The sequence below is a fragment of the Camellia sinensis genome, chromosome 9, assembly GCF_055761805.1.
Source record: "Camellia sinensis isolate YWXY chromosome 9, ASM5576180v1, whole genome shotgun sequence".
Taxonomy (NCBI): Eukaryota; Viridiplantae; Streptophyta; class Magnoliopsida; order Ericales; family Theaceae; genus Camellia; species Camellia sinensis.
Genome location: NC_138969.1, coordinates 158,851,973 through 158,871,333, shown reverse-complemented (window position 1 = coordinate 158,871,333; position 19,361 = coordinate 158,851,973). Strand labels below are relative to the sequence as shown.

General features: G+C 34.1%; 1 protein-coding gene across 7 annotated transcripts; it reads right to left on the bottom strand.

The window, feature by feature from the left end:
* Positions 1 to 8,342: 8,342 nt before the first annotated feature.
* Positions 8,343 to 19,103, bottom strand: LOC114274473 (pentatricopeptide repeat-containing protein At4g16835, mitochondrial). 7 transcript variants are annotated; one of them, XR_014340507.1, is made up of 3 exons: positions 18,755 to 19,103; positions 15,372 to 18,028; positions 8,343 to 8,508 (listed from the first exon to the last, which is right to left on the bottom strand). XR_014340507.1 is itself a non-coding variant. In XM_082887867.1 (2 exons), the coding sequence occupies exon 2, from the start codon at positions 17,720 to 17,722 to the stop codon at positions 15,707 to 15,709; it is 2,016 nt and encodes a 671-aa protein (XP_082743993.1). In that variant the 5' UTR covers positions 17,723 to 18,018; positions 18,755 to 19,070; the 3' UTR covers positions 14,662 to 15,706. The 7 variants fall into 7 exon arrangements, 1 of the variants encoding a protein (XP_082743993.1); XR_014340508.1 differs by having other exon boundaries at positions 15,410 to 18,028; positions 18,755 to 19,070; XR_003633418.2 differs by having other exon boundaries at positions 15,372 to 18,018; positions 18,755 to 19,070.
* Between the last annotated feature and the right edge of the window lie 258 nt (positions 19,104 to 19,361).

Below are 19,361 nucleotides of genomic sequence, written 5' to 3'. Positions count from 1 at the left end.
ATTTTCTTTAAGTTAAATTAAATTATATTCCCTCAAATTAAATTACTTTTCATCAAATTATGATCTCAATTACACTAAATTTAATAATATAAGTGTGAATTAGGCTCTAATTGTCTATTCAATAATTTAATTAGAGCCTGTTAAAATTTAAAAATTACAGGTTCATTTCTCATTCTAACCTATTTGTTCTCAATAACACAATTCAATAAATCACATGACAATCAATAACACTTAACAATTCATAATCACATAATTAAAATTAAGCTCGTAATCAATATATAATTAATTTACTTAATTACGGTGGTGGTTGTCACACATTCTCTCTATTTTGGGTTTATATGATCTCTTTCTTTTTCTCTCTCTATGTGATGGGTTGAATAAATTATGTTGGTGAAAGAACAATAGAAGGTAGGGGTAGACGCGGTCGGTTACGACCACGGAACCTCCAATCCGCCATCCGTCTGCCAGATTGGCGGATTGGAGAAAATCAATTTGCATCTGTCCGCTAATCCGGCGGATGTGGATTGAGCGAATTGGCGGTTTGGCAGATAGATGCAAATCGGTTTGGCGGTTTAAAATTTTATAAATTTTCAACATAATTCAACTTGTGCACTTCCTCAAAAAAAATAAAAAAGAAGAAAGTATTACAGTTAATGATTTAAAAAAATATTACAATCACTGCATACCTCATCCAAAGTAAGAAAGTTTGAAATTTTAGAATATCACAATCACTGCATGCCTCATCTACATAAAGTATTACAATCTGTGATTCTTAAAATATAAAAACAATTCAAACCACCAAAACCATTAATAAAGCAGTAGTAGAGATTGTATGTCTAAGTATTGTTACATCTATATTTGTTTTTGAAAACAAAAACCAACCAGCATATATCATATTTTCTATTTATTATTTTTAGAGATAGATTTAAAAATCAAAAAATATAAATAAATAATACGTTTATTTTTTTCAATTCAAAAAAGATATTCGAGTTGAAAACTTCAACAAAATATTTAAACTCTTTTTTAATTGAAAACGCAAACAGAATATTTAAACAAACTGAAAATACAAAGTCATATAAATTACTAGGGGTGTTCGCGGTTTGGCGGTTCGGTTGCGGCCAAAGGAATCTCATATCCGCTATACGTCCGCCAGATTGGCAGAATGGAGAAAATCAATTCGCAACCGTCCGCTCGTCATCACGCATCCGTTCAAAATGCGGCGAATCGAATCGATTCGGTCGGTTTTGGCGGATCGATATATCCGTTGCTCACCCCTAATAGAAGGTGAAGAGAGCTTTGAAGGTTAGGATTAATGGTGGATTTTAGGGCATCTCCAACGGTGCATTACTTTTTTCACCAAATTTGAGTAAAAACTCTCTTTGATATTGCATGCTCCAACAGAGGAATTTGGCTTTTCATCAAACCACTGGTCAGTCAACCGAGCAATGCAAAAAATAAAAAAACAACAGTCGAATTGTTTGGTTTGGAACTTAGGAGTTACAGAAGAAGAAGAACATCAAGAATAAGAACATACACCAGATTCTCCGTCCGGGCGTCTGACCATAAGCTCATTTTGGTTGTGAGAACCAGCAACTAAACTTGCACTGGCTTCCATCCCTCTGAAACTGAAAGAAACTAAGAGCTTGTTTGGTTTGTATCTCAAAATACAATTTTTGAGAAAAAATTTCAATATTTTGTTTGGTTCACATTTTTTGAATTTTTTTTTCAAAATCACTTTCTCTCTCCTACACATCAATCAATCATTTTTTCTTTCTCATCTTTCCTTCTCAATCACTTTTTCTTTCATACATATCTACTCAACTACAACAAAATATCTAATTATCCCAAACTTCAATTTTTTTTATTTTTTTGTGGTTATGTATTGCATCCTAGGCTAGTTTATGCGCACCAGATTAAATTCCTGCAACTCGAACAAGCCTTATGAAATAGGGCTTACGCCCTGCGGTTCGTGGCCCTAAGGTATGCGTTTGCTGACTAGGGGATTCGAACTTGAGAACTAGGAGGGAGTAAACCTCCAAGCCCCAGTTGTCATTCACTAGGCCAACCACCCTGTGATTTCCAAAACTATTTTCAAAATATACAACCAACAAACCAAAAAAATTTCTAAACTCTCTCTCCCAATTTTTTTTTTGAAAATTTATCTTAAAACACAAACCAAAAACACCCTAAATTCTTGGTCTTATGGGGAAGATGTTTCTTACCAACACAAACTCATCTTTTCTCTCTCTCTCTCTCTATATATATATATATACATATCTTCAATTTCTAGATTCTATATTACTGTTTTCTTAAGGAAAAAGTTCTCTATACTGATATTTATGCACTCGTGCAACTTTTTGATGCCTTTTGTTTTTATTAATTACTATTGTCTTCTATTTTCTTTGTTTGGATCACTATATACACATACATCTTTGTTTGTTTCCCAAGGTCACACACATACACATACATACATACTCTGCTTCATATTTCTAATGCAAAAAGCTAAATGATGATGAAGAAAACAGAACAACTACTGTGTTGCCGAAGCCTCTTTTAGAGTCAATTTCGCATTCACTTGGAACATGGTTTGAACAACCAAATATACGAAGTGAATACCACCCGGTAAAGAACGCGTTTCCACCTAGACACACCTCAATCGATGTTCGGAGTCTATCTCAATTTAGGCTCAAAGTTAGCCAAAAGTCATGGTTACACAAACCATTTTTCCAACACTGTATGTTACCTATTTTTGTGGAAATTGTTCACAGAAGAGGATGATCGGGGGACAACCGGCCAGACGGCCAGTGGGTCCCACCCCAAACGTTCACGCATAGTAAACTGGTGGAAGCTGGGTCAGGTCTTCAGTTTGGTGAAAGATTTAGAATGTTCTCAATTTGATACAGCTTTGATGAAGCCATTGGAGATAAAAAAAAAGTGTACTTTTTCACTAAATTTAAATTTGGTGATGGATTTGGTTAAACGCTGGATATGGCTTTAGAGCAAACAAAAATCATGGCCCTCTATCTTCTCTTTCTTTGTTTTGAAAATGTGTGGATTTTGCGCATGTTTGTGGTAACTGACCAAAAGTCAAAAAATGGGATGCCAAACATTTGAGCCATTCGGAGCAACGAGATTTCAAATTACCTAAAAGAATTGGAAAAAGTAATAGAAAACGTAAATTACACTTTACCTCTTTTATGTTTAACTGTTTTCTATTTTGACCCTTTACGTGTTTTTTTTTTTCACTTTAATTCTTTATCTTTTAAGTTTTTTTTTTCTAATTTATTGCTAAAGTTAAACTTTGTTAAAAATTAGGTAGAAAATATCATATTAACTGTCGCATAACAGAAAAAAATATATTATTATATTTGAGTTTGAATTTGTATAAGATGTGTAAATTATATGTAATAAAATATTTTTATATCATATGACTGTTAATATGTTTTTTATTTTTTTATTTTTTACGTAATTTTGGACACAAATTAACTTTTGAAATAAATTAGAAAGAATTTAAAACATAAAAGGAGAATTATATTATACACACTCATATATCATATGCACCCTAAATTACATATTTTCTTCTTTAGTTATGATTAATTTTCTTATTTAATTATGATATTATTTTAAGATATCTGGTCATGACTTTTTTGTGCACCATAATCTTTCCCTACTTCTTAACGGCGAAAATTATTAGGTGACTTGGACTACACGTGGTTATGTAGATTTGACCATTTTTTCATTTTAGCCATTCACGTTTATTTTTTTTTATTTTAACTTTTTGTGTTGAGAAAGACTATGGTATATGCACCTTATAATTACAGAAGAAAATGACATAATTTAAAAAAAAAGTTATAGTTAAATATTTTAAAATAATATCATAATTAAAAAAAAATTATCCGTAACTAAAAAAGAAAATGACGTAACTAAAAATACATATAATATGAAAATGTGTATACTAAAATTCTCTCAGAAGTATTTTATGAGTGAAACTTTCTGTCGTCCTGGTTAAAAAGGAAAAAATTATGAGACCCTCTTATAATACTGTGTTATTACAAATTTTTCTTTTTCGTTTTTAAAATTTTTGAAATTAATATTAATTTTTTAAAAAAAATAATTTATCGAAGAAGTTCTGTTTCTAGTTTAAAAACAAAAAATGGAAGAGGTGAATGCCGTGGCAGGTCGGGTCATTTTAGATTCGTATAGAATCATTTTAATATTAAATTAATTTATTTATTATTTCGTATTATCATATCATGTCATTTTCGATTCATGTCTAATTTATGCCATGTTAACATGTCATGACAAAAAAAAAGTGGACAAACTTCACTTTGCTCCTATATGATTTGGGTCATTTACGATTTACCCCCTTAACATTTAGAAATAACTACATAACCTCACGTGATTTGTGGACTGAAGTGCACCATTAAACACCGTTAAATGTTTTGTCCAACGTGACAACAAGTATGAAATATGTGATAAACTTAAAGAGATTATATATTCATTTTCAAATTTCAATAGGATAAATTGCATATGAAATAAAGTGCAAGAGGTAAAGTGTACTTTGTCTTTTAAACAAATGATGAAAATAGAGAAATATTTTAATATTTTTTTATTAAATCGTTAACGGTCCTAACGGTGCACTTCAATTTACAAACCAAATATTATGTGATAAACTACATATGGCCCAAATCACAACGGGGTAAAGTAAAGTTTGTCCTCTAAAAAAATTTACCATTATCTAATCTCTATAATATCTAAAAAATTACTAAGAAAGTCCAAAGACTAAAGAATTATACAAAAAGTCAAAAAAATTTCTTCTCTTTATTTTTTGCACGTATTTTGTAAAAAGTCAAAAATAATTTCAAAATTAAACCAAATGTAGTCTAGTTTTTTTCGTTTCATATTTTAACAAAAGAACCGAAAAAATAAATTACCTATTCACATGTTAAATTAAATTAAACTAATATTCATTGCTTATTTCTTTCATACCTATCAAACATAGCCCTACATATAATTTATTTTTATTTTTTAAAAAAATATTTGGTATACACATGTATTTTAATTACTTATTTTTTAAAATAAATGAAGAAGAGTAACACAATGTGATTGTTAATCAGATGTGGTGATTGAAAGTAGTTGCAGATGATCATAGTTTGTTTCTAGCAAAAAGTGACAATCATAGATAATTTTTATCTTGAGTTGGTGTCGCTAGTGACGGGCAAGATGCAGGAATTGCCAAATGTGGATGGTGGACCTGATGGGTTTAGAAAAGGAGAATAAATAAAAAATAAAAAAAATTAAATAAATGAAACTAAATCTTTTTATTACGAAATTTTAATAAATATTTTTAGCTGTTTATCATTTTTTTGAAAATAACCATAAGCACCAATCAATTAAAAAAAAAAAAAAACATATGCACCAACCGAATTTTTGTTTATAGTTTTTAAATTTTTTATTACCATAAAAAAGTATAAAACATTTTTCTAAACAATAAATGTTGCCAGATAGGGCCTAAATGTACTTACTAATAAATCTAAAATAAAAATAATTATAATTCTCTATAAGAACGTGTGCAAAAAAAAAGTATAAAAATATTTTAAAGACCTAACTACAAGGGAACTCCTTCGACTAGGTTCTAAAGGAGTCAAAGCCCCACAAATTACCCTTAGCTAATAATACATAACATAACTATTCACGATAAATCTCTTACGTTGTATTTGATTAGAAGATTTAAAAAAATAATTTAAAAAAAAATATGTAAAATTAAGTAAAATATAAATATATTTTATTCACATTTCACTTTTTTTTTTTTTTTTTCAAATTCCTTCTTAAATCCCTCAACCAAACACAACGTTATTAACACATAAGCGAAAAACAAAGTCTACAAGGCTCATCTTACCAACCTTGTATAGCATCCAACATATTGGTCCAGTTTATCCGTGTCTGAAGAAAAATTTGATATATTTAGGATTGCAAACGAGCCGAACCGAGCCGAACCAAGCCAAACTTTAGTATGTTTGAACTTGTTTATTATGATTTTAACGAACTCAAGCTCGAGCTGAATAAAAATTTAACGAACCGAGCTCGAGTTGAGTTGGCTTAAACTCAACTCGTGCTCGAGCCTGTTCACGAGCCTTAATGAACCAAAAAATTTATAAATTCATACTTGCATATGAGACTAAAGTTATAATTAAAACTTTGATTACATAATTATATATACAATATATATAAACATACTAAAAAAAAGTCTATATTTTAATAAAATAATAATAGCCACTACCAGTGGCGGAGCCAAAAAATTAAATTAGAGGGGACACTTATTAATTATAACATTAAAAATTTTTACAAAAATGTTTCACATAAATTTTTACAATTAACTTCAAGAAACATAATATATATATATATATATATTATTTGTAACAGGTATATCATGAACCAAAAAAAAAAGAACCATGGATATAAGTTTTAAAATAAATTATATAATGATAAAGTAATTTTTTATACAAAATTTTAGTAAAATTCAATATAATAGTAATACTACGTCATCATTGACATATAATATCACCCACCAATAGTAAAGAAACATATAAAGGAGAAACCCCAAATGTAAAATGTTACTAACAATTTAATAAATTTTATATCTTTATTGAAATTAATAATAATTATATATCAATAATGATGGACATCACCATTGTATTGAAATTTTCATAGATAATAATATTGACTTATCGTAATATCTTTATTTTTAATAAAAAAACAACCATTATTATTCTTATAATTTTAAAAATGTCATTGATATTTCACTCTAAATAATATTTTATAATTTTTTATTTAAAATATTTTCTTTATGTGTGCACACAAAAAAAAAAAAAAAAAAAATTTAAAACACATGGGAGCACGTGACCCCTTGGCTCCACTGTGGCTCCGCCACTGGCTACTATCACTATTATATAAATGTATTATCTATAGTTAATTATTATTTACATTTATATTTTTAAAATATATATATAGCATATTTCTCTTATTTTTTATACATATTTTTATATTATTAAATATATAAATAATAAATATTAAGCGAGCCGAGTTTACGAGCCGAGCTTTAGAATATTTGGGCTTGTTTATTAAAAATTTAACGAGTTCAAGCTCGAGCTTGAATGCAAAAAAAAAATTAACGAACCGAGTTCGAACAAGCTCTTACCGAGCCGAGCTTGAGCCTGTTCACGAACGGCTCTGTTCATCTGCAGCCCTAGATATAGTACAAGACTGAACGGCTATGTCTAAAGCTGAGAAAACCAGCATAAATGAACCAAAGCATGCACCCAACATACCGGGTCCTGTTAATCCGTGTCTTAAGAAAATGAGTTTGACTTAGTACAAGACTGAAGGGCTAGGTCCTATGATGCATAAACATGGACACAGACACGGGACACGATATAAAAATGTGAACACACAAATTTTCAAAAAATTGAGAACACGACATGTTAGGAACGCGCTCAATATATATAATTTTATTTATTTATTACATGTAGAATTAAAAAATATAAATATTATTTATTTATTTATTTAATTATCAAATATCATTCATAAATTAAAATTTTCCTATAAATAAAAATAATTTATTTAAGCAAATAAAAAATAGAAAAAAGGAAAAGAGGGGAAAAAAAAGTTTTTGTTCAAATATATATATTAATATATTAGTATATAATATATATCTATATATATTATTAGAAAAAAAAAATAGAACAGAAAAGAGATATTGAGAGGCAAATGATAGGGGGGAGAGAGAGAGTCGGAACACCATATATATATATATATATATATAGAGAGAGAGAGAGAGAGAGAAATGAAGAAAAACAGAAGAAAAGAAGAAGATTGAAGAAGAGATTTGAAGAAATAAAGAACATATCTGATCTAAGGCTTCATTTCAAGAGGTTCTTCTTCACTCTCTCTCTCTCTCTTCAATAGGTTAGGGTTTCTCTCCCTCTCTGTCCATAACGTGTCCAATAGAGTGTCCCAAGTGTATCTGGCTGGAAAAATTCTAAAAAACAAAAAGGACACCTTTGGTAGAGTGTCGGACACATGTTCACCGTGTGTCCGACGCGTGTCTGTGTCTGACACACGTCCGACACCTATACATTGCCTCCGGAGAGGTGTCCGTGCTTCATAGGCTAGGTCTAAAGCTAAGAAACCAGCATGAATGACCCAAACCACAAATATGGCCTTCATGCACCAAAGAATATGGTTCTCAACAATCATAGACACTGTTTCCTTTTTCTCCTCAGCCAAACACCCCTGTAGGGTTGTGATCCGGGAGACAATCGACAATAGCATTACATATGCTCTTACTGAGAGAGGCAAAACGCCAACAAATTTTATTAAGAAAATATCCAAACACATATTATCCATGACAAACCTTTCAGTTGAAAGGAATGCAAGAAGGGCTGCATAAGCTTCTACAATCATTTTCTCAGTTTCTTTCTTGCCTTGCAACACAGCTGCCTCATCATCCTGCACAATGTGAGATAATTTGGATTCAGCATAGCTTGTAATGACTAGTGCCCACCATTATTTAGTTTCTACATAAGCCAATGTGTTTAGAATTCTCTGATTAACCCTACTATCCCCAAGTTTCATTTTATTCCACTGATAGCTATCAGTTTAAACAGAAAGCACCCAAAACATGCTCAATTTAACCTCCAAATGTTGGGCAAATTACATATACACCCCTCCAGGTTTGACAAAATTACAGATACCCCCCTGAGGTTTGAGAAATTACGAATTCCCCCCTGAATGCTATATTTGCATAAGAAATTAGGGGGTAATTTGTTATGAAATATAAACCTCAGGGGGTAAATTGTTATGAAAATACAAACCTCAGGGGGCGGGATGTAATTTCCGAAACCTCAAGGGGGTATCTGTAATTTAACCAAACCTGGAGGGGTGTATATGTAATTTGCCCCCAAATGTTCAATAGGTTCTTTGTCTTGCATGATCACTGGAATAACAGTATGAATCTACTTAGAAAATATGAGGAAGAAGAACTCCGAAAATATGAGGAACAACTTAGAAAATATGAGGAAGAAGAACTCCGAAAATATGAAGAAGAAGGAATATATTTCTGTTATATTCAAAACTTCTTATCTTACAAGACCAAATGACACTCCTTATATAGGAGATATTACAAACATCATTATAACCCATTATATGCCACTTACATATTATATATTACCACTATCTACCACTATCATATTATATACATGCCACTATCTACCACCAACACCACTATCATATTCTATACATGCCACTATCCTTCACCAACACCACTATCATTTTATATACATGCCACTATCTACCACCAACACCACTATCATATTCTATACATGCCACTATCCTTCACCAACACCACTGTCATATTATATACATTTGAAGATATCTTCCATAGCCAGCTTGCTAGTCAGCTTATCAAATTGCTTCTTGTGTAGTCCCTTCGTTAGCACATCAGCTAATTGTTCACCTGTTGGAAGGTAGGTCATACAGATTATGCCAGCATTGATTTTCTCCTTGATGAAATGTTTATCCACTTCTATATGTTTTGTGCGATCATGTAGAACTGGATTATGAGCTATAGATATAGCTGCTTTGTTGTCACAATAGACCTTCATAGGTGTCGGGTGAGAAAGCTTTAATTCTTCAAGAATTCTTTTAATCCACATTACTTCACAGATTCCATGGGCAACAGCTCTAAACTCTGCTTCTGCACTACTTCTAGCTACCACATTCTGTTTTTTACTCCGCCATGTAACTAGGTTCCCACCTACAAAGGAGCAGTATCCGGATGTTGATCTCCTGTCTGTAACACTTCCTGCCCAGTCTGCATCTGTGTATACTTCAACTTGAAGATGCCCATGTTTCTTGAACAGTAAGCCTCTCCCTGGAGTTCCTTTCAAATATCTTAAGATCTTATAAACGGCCTCAAAGTGCTCTGCCCCTGGTGAGTGCATGAACTGACTTACCATGCTGACTGCAAAGGCAATATCAGGCCGCGTATGAGACAAGTAAATCAATTTCCCTACAAGTCGCTGATATTGTTCCCTCTCTTTGACTTCTTCAGCCTTAGCAGCTTGTAACTTCAAGTTAGGCTCGATCGGAGTCTCCACCATCTTACAACCAAGCATACCTGTTTCTCCAAGGAGATCAAGAACATATTTTCTCTGATTAACGAATATACCTTCCTCGGATCTTGCAAATTCCATTCCGAGGAAATACTTGAGGGCTCCCAGATCCTTAATGTGAAATTCTTTTGCGAGTTTCTCTTTGAGGGCTGCTAACTCTGCTTCATCATTACCAGTTAAAATGATGTCATCAACATAAACAATCAAAATTGCAATTTTACTGTTTTTTGAATGTTTATAAAATATTGTGTGATCTGCTTGACTCTGCGAGAAGCCACAACTGATAACTGCCTTCCCAAAGCGTTCAAACCACGCTCTTGGTGATTGTTTGAGTCCGTATAATGACTTGTTCAATCTGCATACTCTGTCGCTTCCAAGTCTCTGCTCAAATCCCGGCGGTAGGCTCATGAACACCTCCTCTTCAAGATCACCATTGAGAAATGCATTTTTAATGTGAAGTTGATGTAGAGGCCAATCTAAATTTACTGCAAGAGATAACAGTACTCTGATGGAATTTATTTTAGCAACAGGAGCAAACGTCTCCTGATAGTCGATCCCATAAGTTTGAGTGAAGCCTTTAGCCACCAGTCTCGCCTTGTATCTCTCAACGCTTCCATCTGCATTACATTTTATCGTAAACACCCATTTACACCCAACTGTTTTCTTGTCTTTGGGTAGATCAACTATCTCCCAAGTACCACTTCTCCTTAAAGCATTCATCTCCTCCATGACTGCTAATTTCCAATTCAGATCATCCAATGCTTCCTGTATATTCCTTGGAACAAACAAGTGTAAAATCCTAGATGTGAAAGCTCTATGGTTTTTAGACAGTCTTTGATAGGAGAGGTAATTTGCAATAGGATGTTTAATGCAATTTCGGACACCTTTCCTAATTGCTATAGGAACATCAAGGTCGGAAATAGAAGGAATAGGATTACCTAAAATTTCGATGCCAGAACTCGGGTGAACATTCGGGTCATTAGGATGGACATTCGGGTCATTATTCCTCAGATGAAATCGCTTCCTAGTATAAACCTGAAGCTCAGGATTTAGATCATTTTGTAGTACTTCTCCCCCTAAACAAGAATCTTCTTGACTATGCACCATAGAACTTGGTTCTCCTAAGTGATCATTATCAGACAGATGTGATTTTTGTGTAGGATAAATGACATTGGGGAGCGGGATAGAAATATCCCAAAAACGGTCTTCTACTCCACTTGTCTCCCCCTGAAGAAAAGTGTTGAGGAAATAGGATTTTGTTTCCACAAATGACACATCCATACTCACATGAAATTTCTTGGTTTGAGGATCGAAACACTTATACCCCTTTTTGTTTGAGGAATAACCCAAAAAAACACATTTTATAGCACGGGGGTCAAGTTTTGAACGAAATTGACTGGGAACATGAACATAGGCAGTACATCCAAAAACTTTGGCGGGTAAATCAGAAAACAACCTCGTGTCAGGAAAAAAAGTTTTGAGACAATCAAAAGGTGTTTTGTATGTTAACACCTTTGTAGGCATCCTGTTTATCAAATAAGAGGCTGTTAAAATTGCTTCACCCCATAAATATTTAGGAACATGCATGTAAAACATCATAGCACGCGCTACTTCAAGTAGATGTTTATTTTTTCGTTCTGCAATGCCATTTTGTTGAGGGGTATCCCGACATGTAGATTGATGAAAAATCCCCTTTGTTTTCAAAAACTCACCCAACTGCTCATTGAAATATTCTGTTCCATTATCTAAATGTAAAATACCAATTTTGGTTTGAAATTGGTTTTCAATCATATTGTAAAAATTTGTGAATAAATTTTTCACGTCAGATTTTTTATTCATCAAATAAATCCAACATAAGCGGGTATGGTCATCAATAAATGTAACAAATCATTTTTTACCAGAAAGAGTAGTGATTTTAGAAGGGCCCCAAACATCACTATGAATCAAATAAAAAGGTTTGGAAGCCTGGTAAGGTTTTGGCAAATAAGTAGAGCGATGAAATTTTGCAAAAATGCAACTTTCACAATGAAAAGAAGAACAATCAATCCCTTTAAATAATTCTGAAAATAAATGTTTCAGATAAAGAAAACTAGGATGTCCTAGCCTATAGTGCCATAGCATTATTTTTTCTTGAACAGAGATTGAACTAGTACTATTAAAGCTCTGAGCTTTTTTATTACTAACAGGTACTTCATCAAAGTAGTAAAGACCTTCAAGCATCCTAGCACGCTCAATCATCATCCCTGAGTTCTGGTCCTGAAATTCACAATGGGATTCAAAAAATGTAACACGACAATTAGAATCCTTAGATAGTTTACTGACAGACAAAAGGTTACAGGCTAAGTTGGGGACGTGAAGAACAGCATTGAGATTAATTTTCTCAGTTAGTTTAATAAATCCTTTTCCTGCAATAGGTGAAAAACTACCATCGGCTATTCTGATTTTGTCATGACCAGAACAAGGGAAATAGGTACTAAATAAATGGGAAAAACTAGTCATGTGATCGGAGGCACCGGAATCTATGATCCACGGAGAGAAGTTTAGGCAAGAGAAGGCTTTAGGATTTCTACCTGTTTGTGCCAACAAAACACTAGGAGTACCGGATGAGGAGTTGGATTTTATCAGCTTTAAGAGTTGATCAATCTGCTCTTTGTTGAAGGGACCTGAATCGGCTTCATTAGCAGTAGGAAAGCCACGATTTTTCTCTCCTTGTTTGCTGCTTTTCCAGTTGACAGGTTTGCCATGGATCTTCCAACACGTTTCGCGTGTATGGCGAGGCTTGTTGCAAAAATCACACCAGACCCGTGGCTTATCATCAAACCTGCGCTGGTAATTTGCAACCTTGTTGGCCGCAACATCGCTAATTAAAGCAGAAATTTCAATTGATTCACCAGTACCTTTTTTCTTAAGCATGACGCTCCTTCGGCTCTCTTCCCTTCTGACTTCGGCAAATACTTCGCCAATGGATGGGAGAGGAGGTCTGCCAATAATTCTTCCTCGCACTTCATCGAACTCAATGTTGAGGCCGGCAAGAAACTTGTAAATACGGCTGTCTTCCACAGTTTTCTTGTGGTGGTTGCAGTCGTCAACCGATTTCCATTCGTATATGTTGAAGATGTCAAGATCCTGCCACAACCTTTTCAACGAATTGAAATATTTGGTAACGGAATCATCTCCTTGACGAATCTCTCCCAACTTCAAAGTTAATTCGAAAACTTGAGATTAATTTCCTAGGTCAGAATACATCTGACTAACATTATCCCACAATTCTTGTGCAGTAGTATAGCACATGTAATTAGAGCTTATATCCTCCTCCATGGAATTGACCAACCATGTCATAACCATGGAGTTTTCAGCATCCCAACTGTCGAACAGCGGATCATTAACAGCAGGAGCCTTCTTGTCACCAGTGATGTAACCGATCTTTCCTTGCCCACGGATATACATCCGGACAGATTGTGACCAGCGGAGAAAATTATCACCATTTAGGCGGATGGTGGTGATTTGGACAGAGTGAGAGTTGGACGTTTTCACCGGAATGGCAACGGCAGGGGTTGAAGTGGTTTCGGACGTGACTTCCGACATGGCTATGACGGTTTTAGGGCTGCTGTGTTTTTTGTTGCTCTGATACCAACTTAGAAAATATGAGGAAGAAGAACTCCGAAAATATGAGGAACAACTTAGAAAATATAAGGAAGAAGAACTCCGAAAATATGAGGAAGAAGGAATATATTTCTGTTATATTCAAAACTTCTTATCTTACAAGACCAAATGACACTCCTTATATAGGAGATATTACAAACATCATTATAACCCATTATATGCCACTTACATATTATATATTACCACTATCTACCACTATCATATTATATACATGCCACTATCTACCACCAACACCACTATCATATTCTATACATGCCACTATCCTTCACCAACACCACTATCATATTATATACATGTCACTATCTACCACCAACACCACTATCATATTCTATACATACCACTATCCTTCACCAACACCACTATCATATTATATACATTAACACAAATTTCCAACAAATCTTGATCGCAATTTCTTGGTTTAGGTGAAACATCATTTCTAATAAGCACCCAATAGACGAATGCACCCATCGAATAATGGAATTTCTTACTCGAAAAATAATTTTACAGGCAATGATCATTCACCAATAAGCATTTACGGTGAAGGCACCATTTTAAGGCATAGCACTAGGAAATCGGTTTAGAGAGCTGAAAAACTAGAAATGCTTGGGTGCCATTTGGTAAAATTTGTAATAAACTGTTTTTATTTACAGAAAACAATAAACATGTTTATGTTTAATTTTGGGGAAAAAAAAAACCATGTTTGGTATACTTCCATTTTAAAATTATGTTTTGAAAACAAGTGAAAGGGGTGGACGAAGATGGTTATTGACGGTTAGAGATGGTGGCCAGAAGCACATTAGGTTCTATCATCTTCTCTCAATGCATGTAGTATTTCAAATGATCAGTTGGATGGGGGATAAAGTTGGTCCTATTCAATTTATTTTGTGCATTCTCTTTGATCAAGAATACCACATGCACATGAAACAGTGTTTCAGAACTAATGAATAATGTTAATGGATTGTTTTGTAAAAAATCACATATGAAATAGGAATCGATAAGTCTCTAGTCAACCATGTGGACATGACGGTGTTATCTGGGCTCATGGGGCTTATTATGGGTTTCTCTTTGAAAATTTGATCTATTCATTTTTCAGGTCACTAGGTGGTAAATTATTTACTAACAAAATTAGATTGAACTGATAACCACATGACTTTATTATAATTGTCTTCAAAAAAATAAATGTCGAGTATGAGTTTGAAGTAGATTGTCTATTTTTTGGAGATAAATAATGATAAAATCATGCAGCTAGATCAATTTAATTTTTTTTCATGGATGATCAGCACTAAGTAACCGAAAATATAAACAAATCAGATCATCAAAGTGGACAAATAACCCATAATGGGCCTCTTAGAAACCAAGGCAAGAACATAGCACCACTGATTGATGTAACTTATTATTCAAAAATGGAATAAGGTAAATAACCAATGGCAGATTTTCTTAATTAGCTGCACAACGTGAGAGTTGAATTGTACAACCAAATTGCTTGTGTCATGTGATAGGTGCAGCAATATAAAGTTTGTTGTAAATAATACTCACAGTAGCAATGAAAATCTTGCCGAGTTGGAGGGAAAAACCTGAAGGTTTGCAGTTTCAGTTCTCTTTCAAATTCCATTTGGGCTCCGGTAAAAAGCTTGCGAACATTGAGGATTGTGTCAGACCGGGTGATGCAACTTTCCAGGGTGGGGCGACCTCCCTGACATTTCAAACACATGCCCATGAATGGGCAAAAAGGGTGTTCAAACCGAATGTTGAGAAAACCTTCATTTCCCAGCATTAATGCCAAATTAGTGTAGTGTTCTCAATGAAATTTAAATTCATTTTAATTCCTCTTTCCCCATAAAATTTCAGGAAATAACTTCAATTTTCAGGTTTCACCAATAATCACCACAAGAGCAAATCCCATTCTTGAAATGATGAAACCTTGTAGTGTCTCTCACAATGATTTCCCTCCTTTCTATTGCCGAAATGTACTTGGTGGCACGATGGCAATCACCGCATACTCTCAAGTTTTTAAACACTCGAATTGGAGTCCCTAACGGTATCCTCATCAACCCATAAGCAATTGCAAGTTTCTCACTGTGCCATAAGAGTAGCTTCTCCTTCTGCTCCTCCCCAACATCATGCAATGCAAAGTCAAGATCCGGCACATAGCCTTCCAACTTCATTTTCTTCTCCAACTCATTCAATTTTTCATGTATCAATTTCAATTCTGGGTGTACTCTATCTCCTGATCTGAACTCATGAACCACACTCTTCACCTCAATCCAACTATACCCGGGTATTTTAATCACCTTATTGTCCTTCATTGATCGTCGAACTCTAGCAACATTGTCCCATCTGTTCATTGCAGCATAAACGTTAGCGAGTTGAACATAACCGGCTGCATTCATAGGATCAAGATCAAGCAAGTTCTTGGCAGCAAACTCGGCGAGGTCCAAGTTATTGTGGATCCTACAAGCACCTAAAAGGGTCCCGAATATGGCATTGTGTGGTTTGAAAGGCATTTTCTTTATCAAATCTACAGCTTCAATTAGTTTACCAGCTCGACCAAGAAGGTCAACCATACATGTATAATGATCTCGCTTAGCTTCAACCCCATAATCCTTTGACATTGTATCGAAATATTTAATCCCAAGGTCTACCAATCCTGCATGATTACAAGCCGATAAAACTCCAACAAAGGTAATCCAGTCTGGTTTGATTCCCTCATGTCTCATCTCATCAAACAAACTTAGAGACTTTTCACCTGCCCCATGTTGGGCATACCCAGAAATCATCGCATTCCACGTGACAATGTCTCTATGTGGCATCTCAAGGAACAATTTCCATGCATCATTTAAATCTCCACACTTGCAGTACATGCTAATCAATGAAGTCACAACGGTTGTATCCAAACACAAGACAGATTTGCACGTAAGCTGATGAATTTGCTTACCCAACTTCAAAGCAGATAAATTGCTACAACCCAATAGAACACTACTCAAGCTTGATGGATTTGGCTTGACTCCCAATTCCACCATTTTCCTAAATAGCTTCAATGCATCCTCTGATAGGCAATTTTCAACATAACCTGAAATCACAGCATTCCATGTCACCAAATTCTTCACTGGCATCTCTTTAAAAAATTTCTCAGCCAATTCAACCTTTCCAAATTTCATATGCCCAGTTATCATTGCAGTCCATGCAATCACACTCTTAACCGGAGCTGCCCAAAATAACTTCAATACCGAATCCAAATCCCCTGACTCGACATAACCTGATATCATCGCATTCCACGAGACACTATTTTTCACCGGCATTGTTGAGAACAACTCTTGGGCTTCCTTCATCATCCCATTCTGAGAAAAACCCGATATCATAGTATTCCACGACGCAGTGTCTTTGTTGGGAATTTGACCAAAGAAAGTCCTTGCAGACCCAATATCAGCATTGTGTAAATAACAAGCTAACATTGTGTTGAAAGAAACAGTGTCTGGTTCAGGAATTCTATCAAACCATTGGCGGGCTTCTTTAACTTTCCCAGGTTTTTTTGAAAACCCAGCCAAGATTGAATTCCATGTAATTGTGGTTCTAGCTGTCATATTTTCAAACACTCTGAGGGCTGAATCTAGATCACCAGACCGAATGTGATTGGTGATCATCTTGTTCGATGAAATTACGTCAGTGAATTTACATTGACCAGAGGGTGTAGAATTGTTGGAAACATGGGTTTGCTGTGCTGAGAGTGGAGAAGAAGTGGCGGGAAATGGTACTGTGATGGAGTTGGCATCTGGGTATTGGATTTTGGAAGCAGAGAAGGAATGGGTTTGGTGTTTGGATTGTGGGAAAATTCTGAGGAAGGTCAAGGAATGATGGTTTCTCCAGCGTTTAAGATTATAACGAGTCATTTGTCATGGTTGGAAGGAGAAAGAAAGAGGGTAGATATTAACTCTATGCCTACTGGGCACAACTTGGGTTGATATTAATTGGCCTAGTGGACACTACTTGGGGCCTGGTGGTATGCTCTTTTCAGGTCGCATGTTAAATACTTGCTAGTTGCAATAAGTGTCTTGGGACCTGTACATACAAGGTATTTGCCCTGACTTTAAATGGGACCCTCACAAGTAGACGGTAGGATTGGTTCCTAGAATTACTTGAGTTGTTTATAAGTTGGCCCGAACACCCGATTATAAAAAAATAACTCCTGCATTTGACTAAATAACTTAAATAAGCTTATAAAATAGAAAGGTATTTGAGAGAGTTAGACAAATGTATTGCATACAAAATGACATTTTTTCGCTGTTGTTCATTCATATTGAATTAAAACAATTATGATTATAACATAGAATTTTAAAAATATTATCAGCACATCATTATTAATGAATTATATATATATATAATATAAAATTATTTTTGTAAATAAATTTTCTATACTAAAAAATAGCTGTGTATCACACAACTCTCTATGAAGAATTAAATATCGTCAAGCTTTTCACTTTTATTATATTATAAATGTGTTGAGTCTTGCAACACATTGAATCAATATATAACAACTCTCTAAATATTATTTTATTTATTTATTTATTTTTCATTTTATTAGTTAAAGACTTCACACTTGAATATACAGCCAGAGCATCACTCCCAATCAGGTGAGACTCCATGAACCTAGCTTTTTTTAACAGAGAGCAGCCCTCTCATGGTGATAAACTCAAATTGCAGAATCATAACACATTCGATCCCAAATACTCGTATTGTATGAGTTTCTACTACCTATCACTCAATCAGAAACCCTAATTTCACACTACCTTACATGAAATTCTTGAAAATTCCTCCAAATCAACATACACAACACATAAATGTACAAAATTAACAGAAATCCCCAAATTTTTATGAAAAAAAAAAAAACTAGAAATATAGTTTTAACAAAATAAAAATCGTACCTTTAACGAGGAAGAGTGGGTGCGTGAAGCAAGATCAGCATCGTCGGAGAAGATCGATCATGAAGCCTTTGACGTCGCTAGAGAAAGAAGATCCACGAAATCAGAGAGAGAGAGAGAGAGAGAGAGCTTGTTTGTTTGTGATTAAACAGTCTATTTGCTAACGCCTTCTGCGTAGGAAGCTCAGTCCCCACGAATGGGAATGAGTGAGGTGCCTCAGTTCCGACAAGTTATTGGTTGGCCCGGATCATCGTCAGGTGCCGCAACAGTAGTGTTGCGATTGGTAAAAAAGGACACTGGGTCACTGCTGCTGTGACCCGGTGCTGTGGTTAAAACGGCACAGCCTCAGATTATTTTTTTTAAATATTTTTTGACCTTAAATTTTAAATTCTAAATCTTAATATAAAATTTTTTTTAAAAAAATAAGAATTAAACTCTAAACCTTAAAATAAAAAGTAAATTTTAAAAATAACACCCTAAATTCTAAATTCTAAACCTTAAAATAAAAATAAATAAATTTTAAGAATTAAAGCCTAAACCATAAAATAAAAAAATAAATTGAATAAATTTTAAGAATTAAACCCTAAACTCTAACCCTAAAATTAAAAAA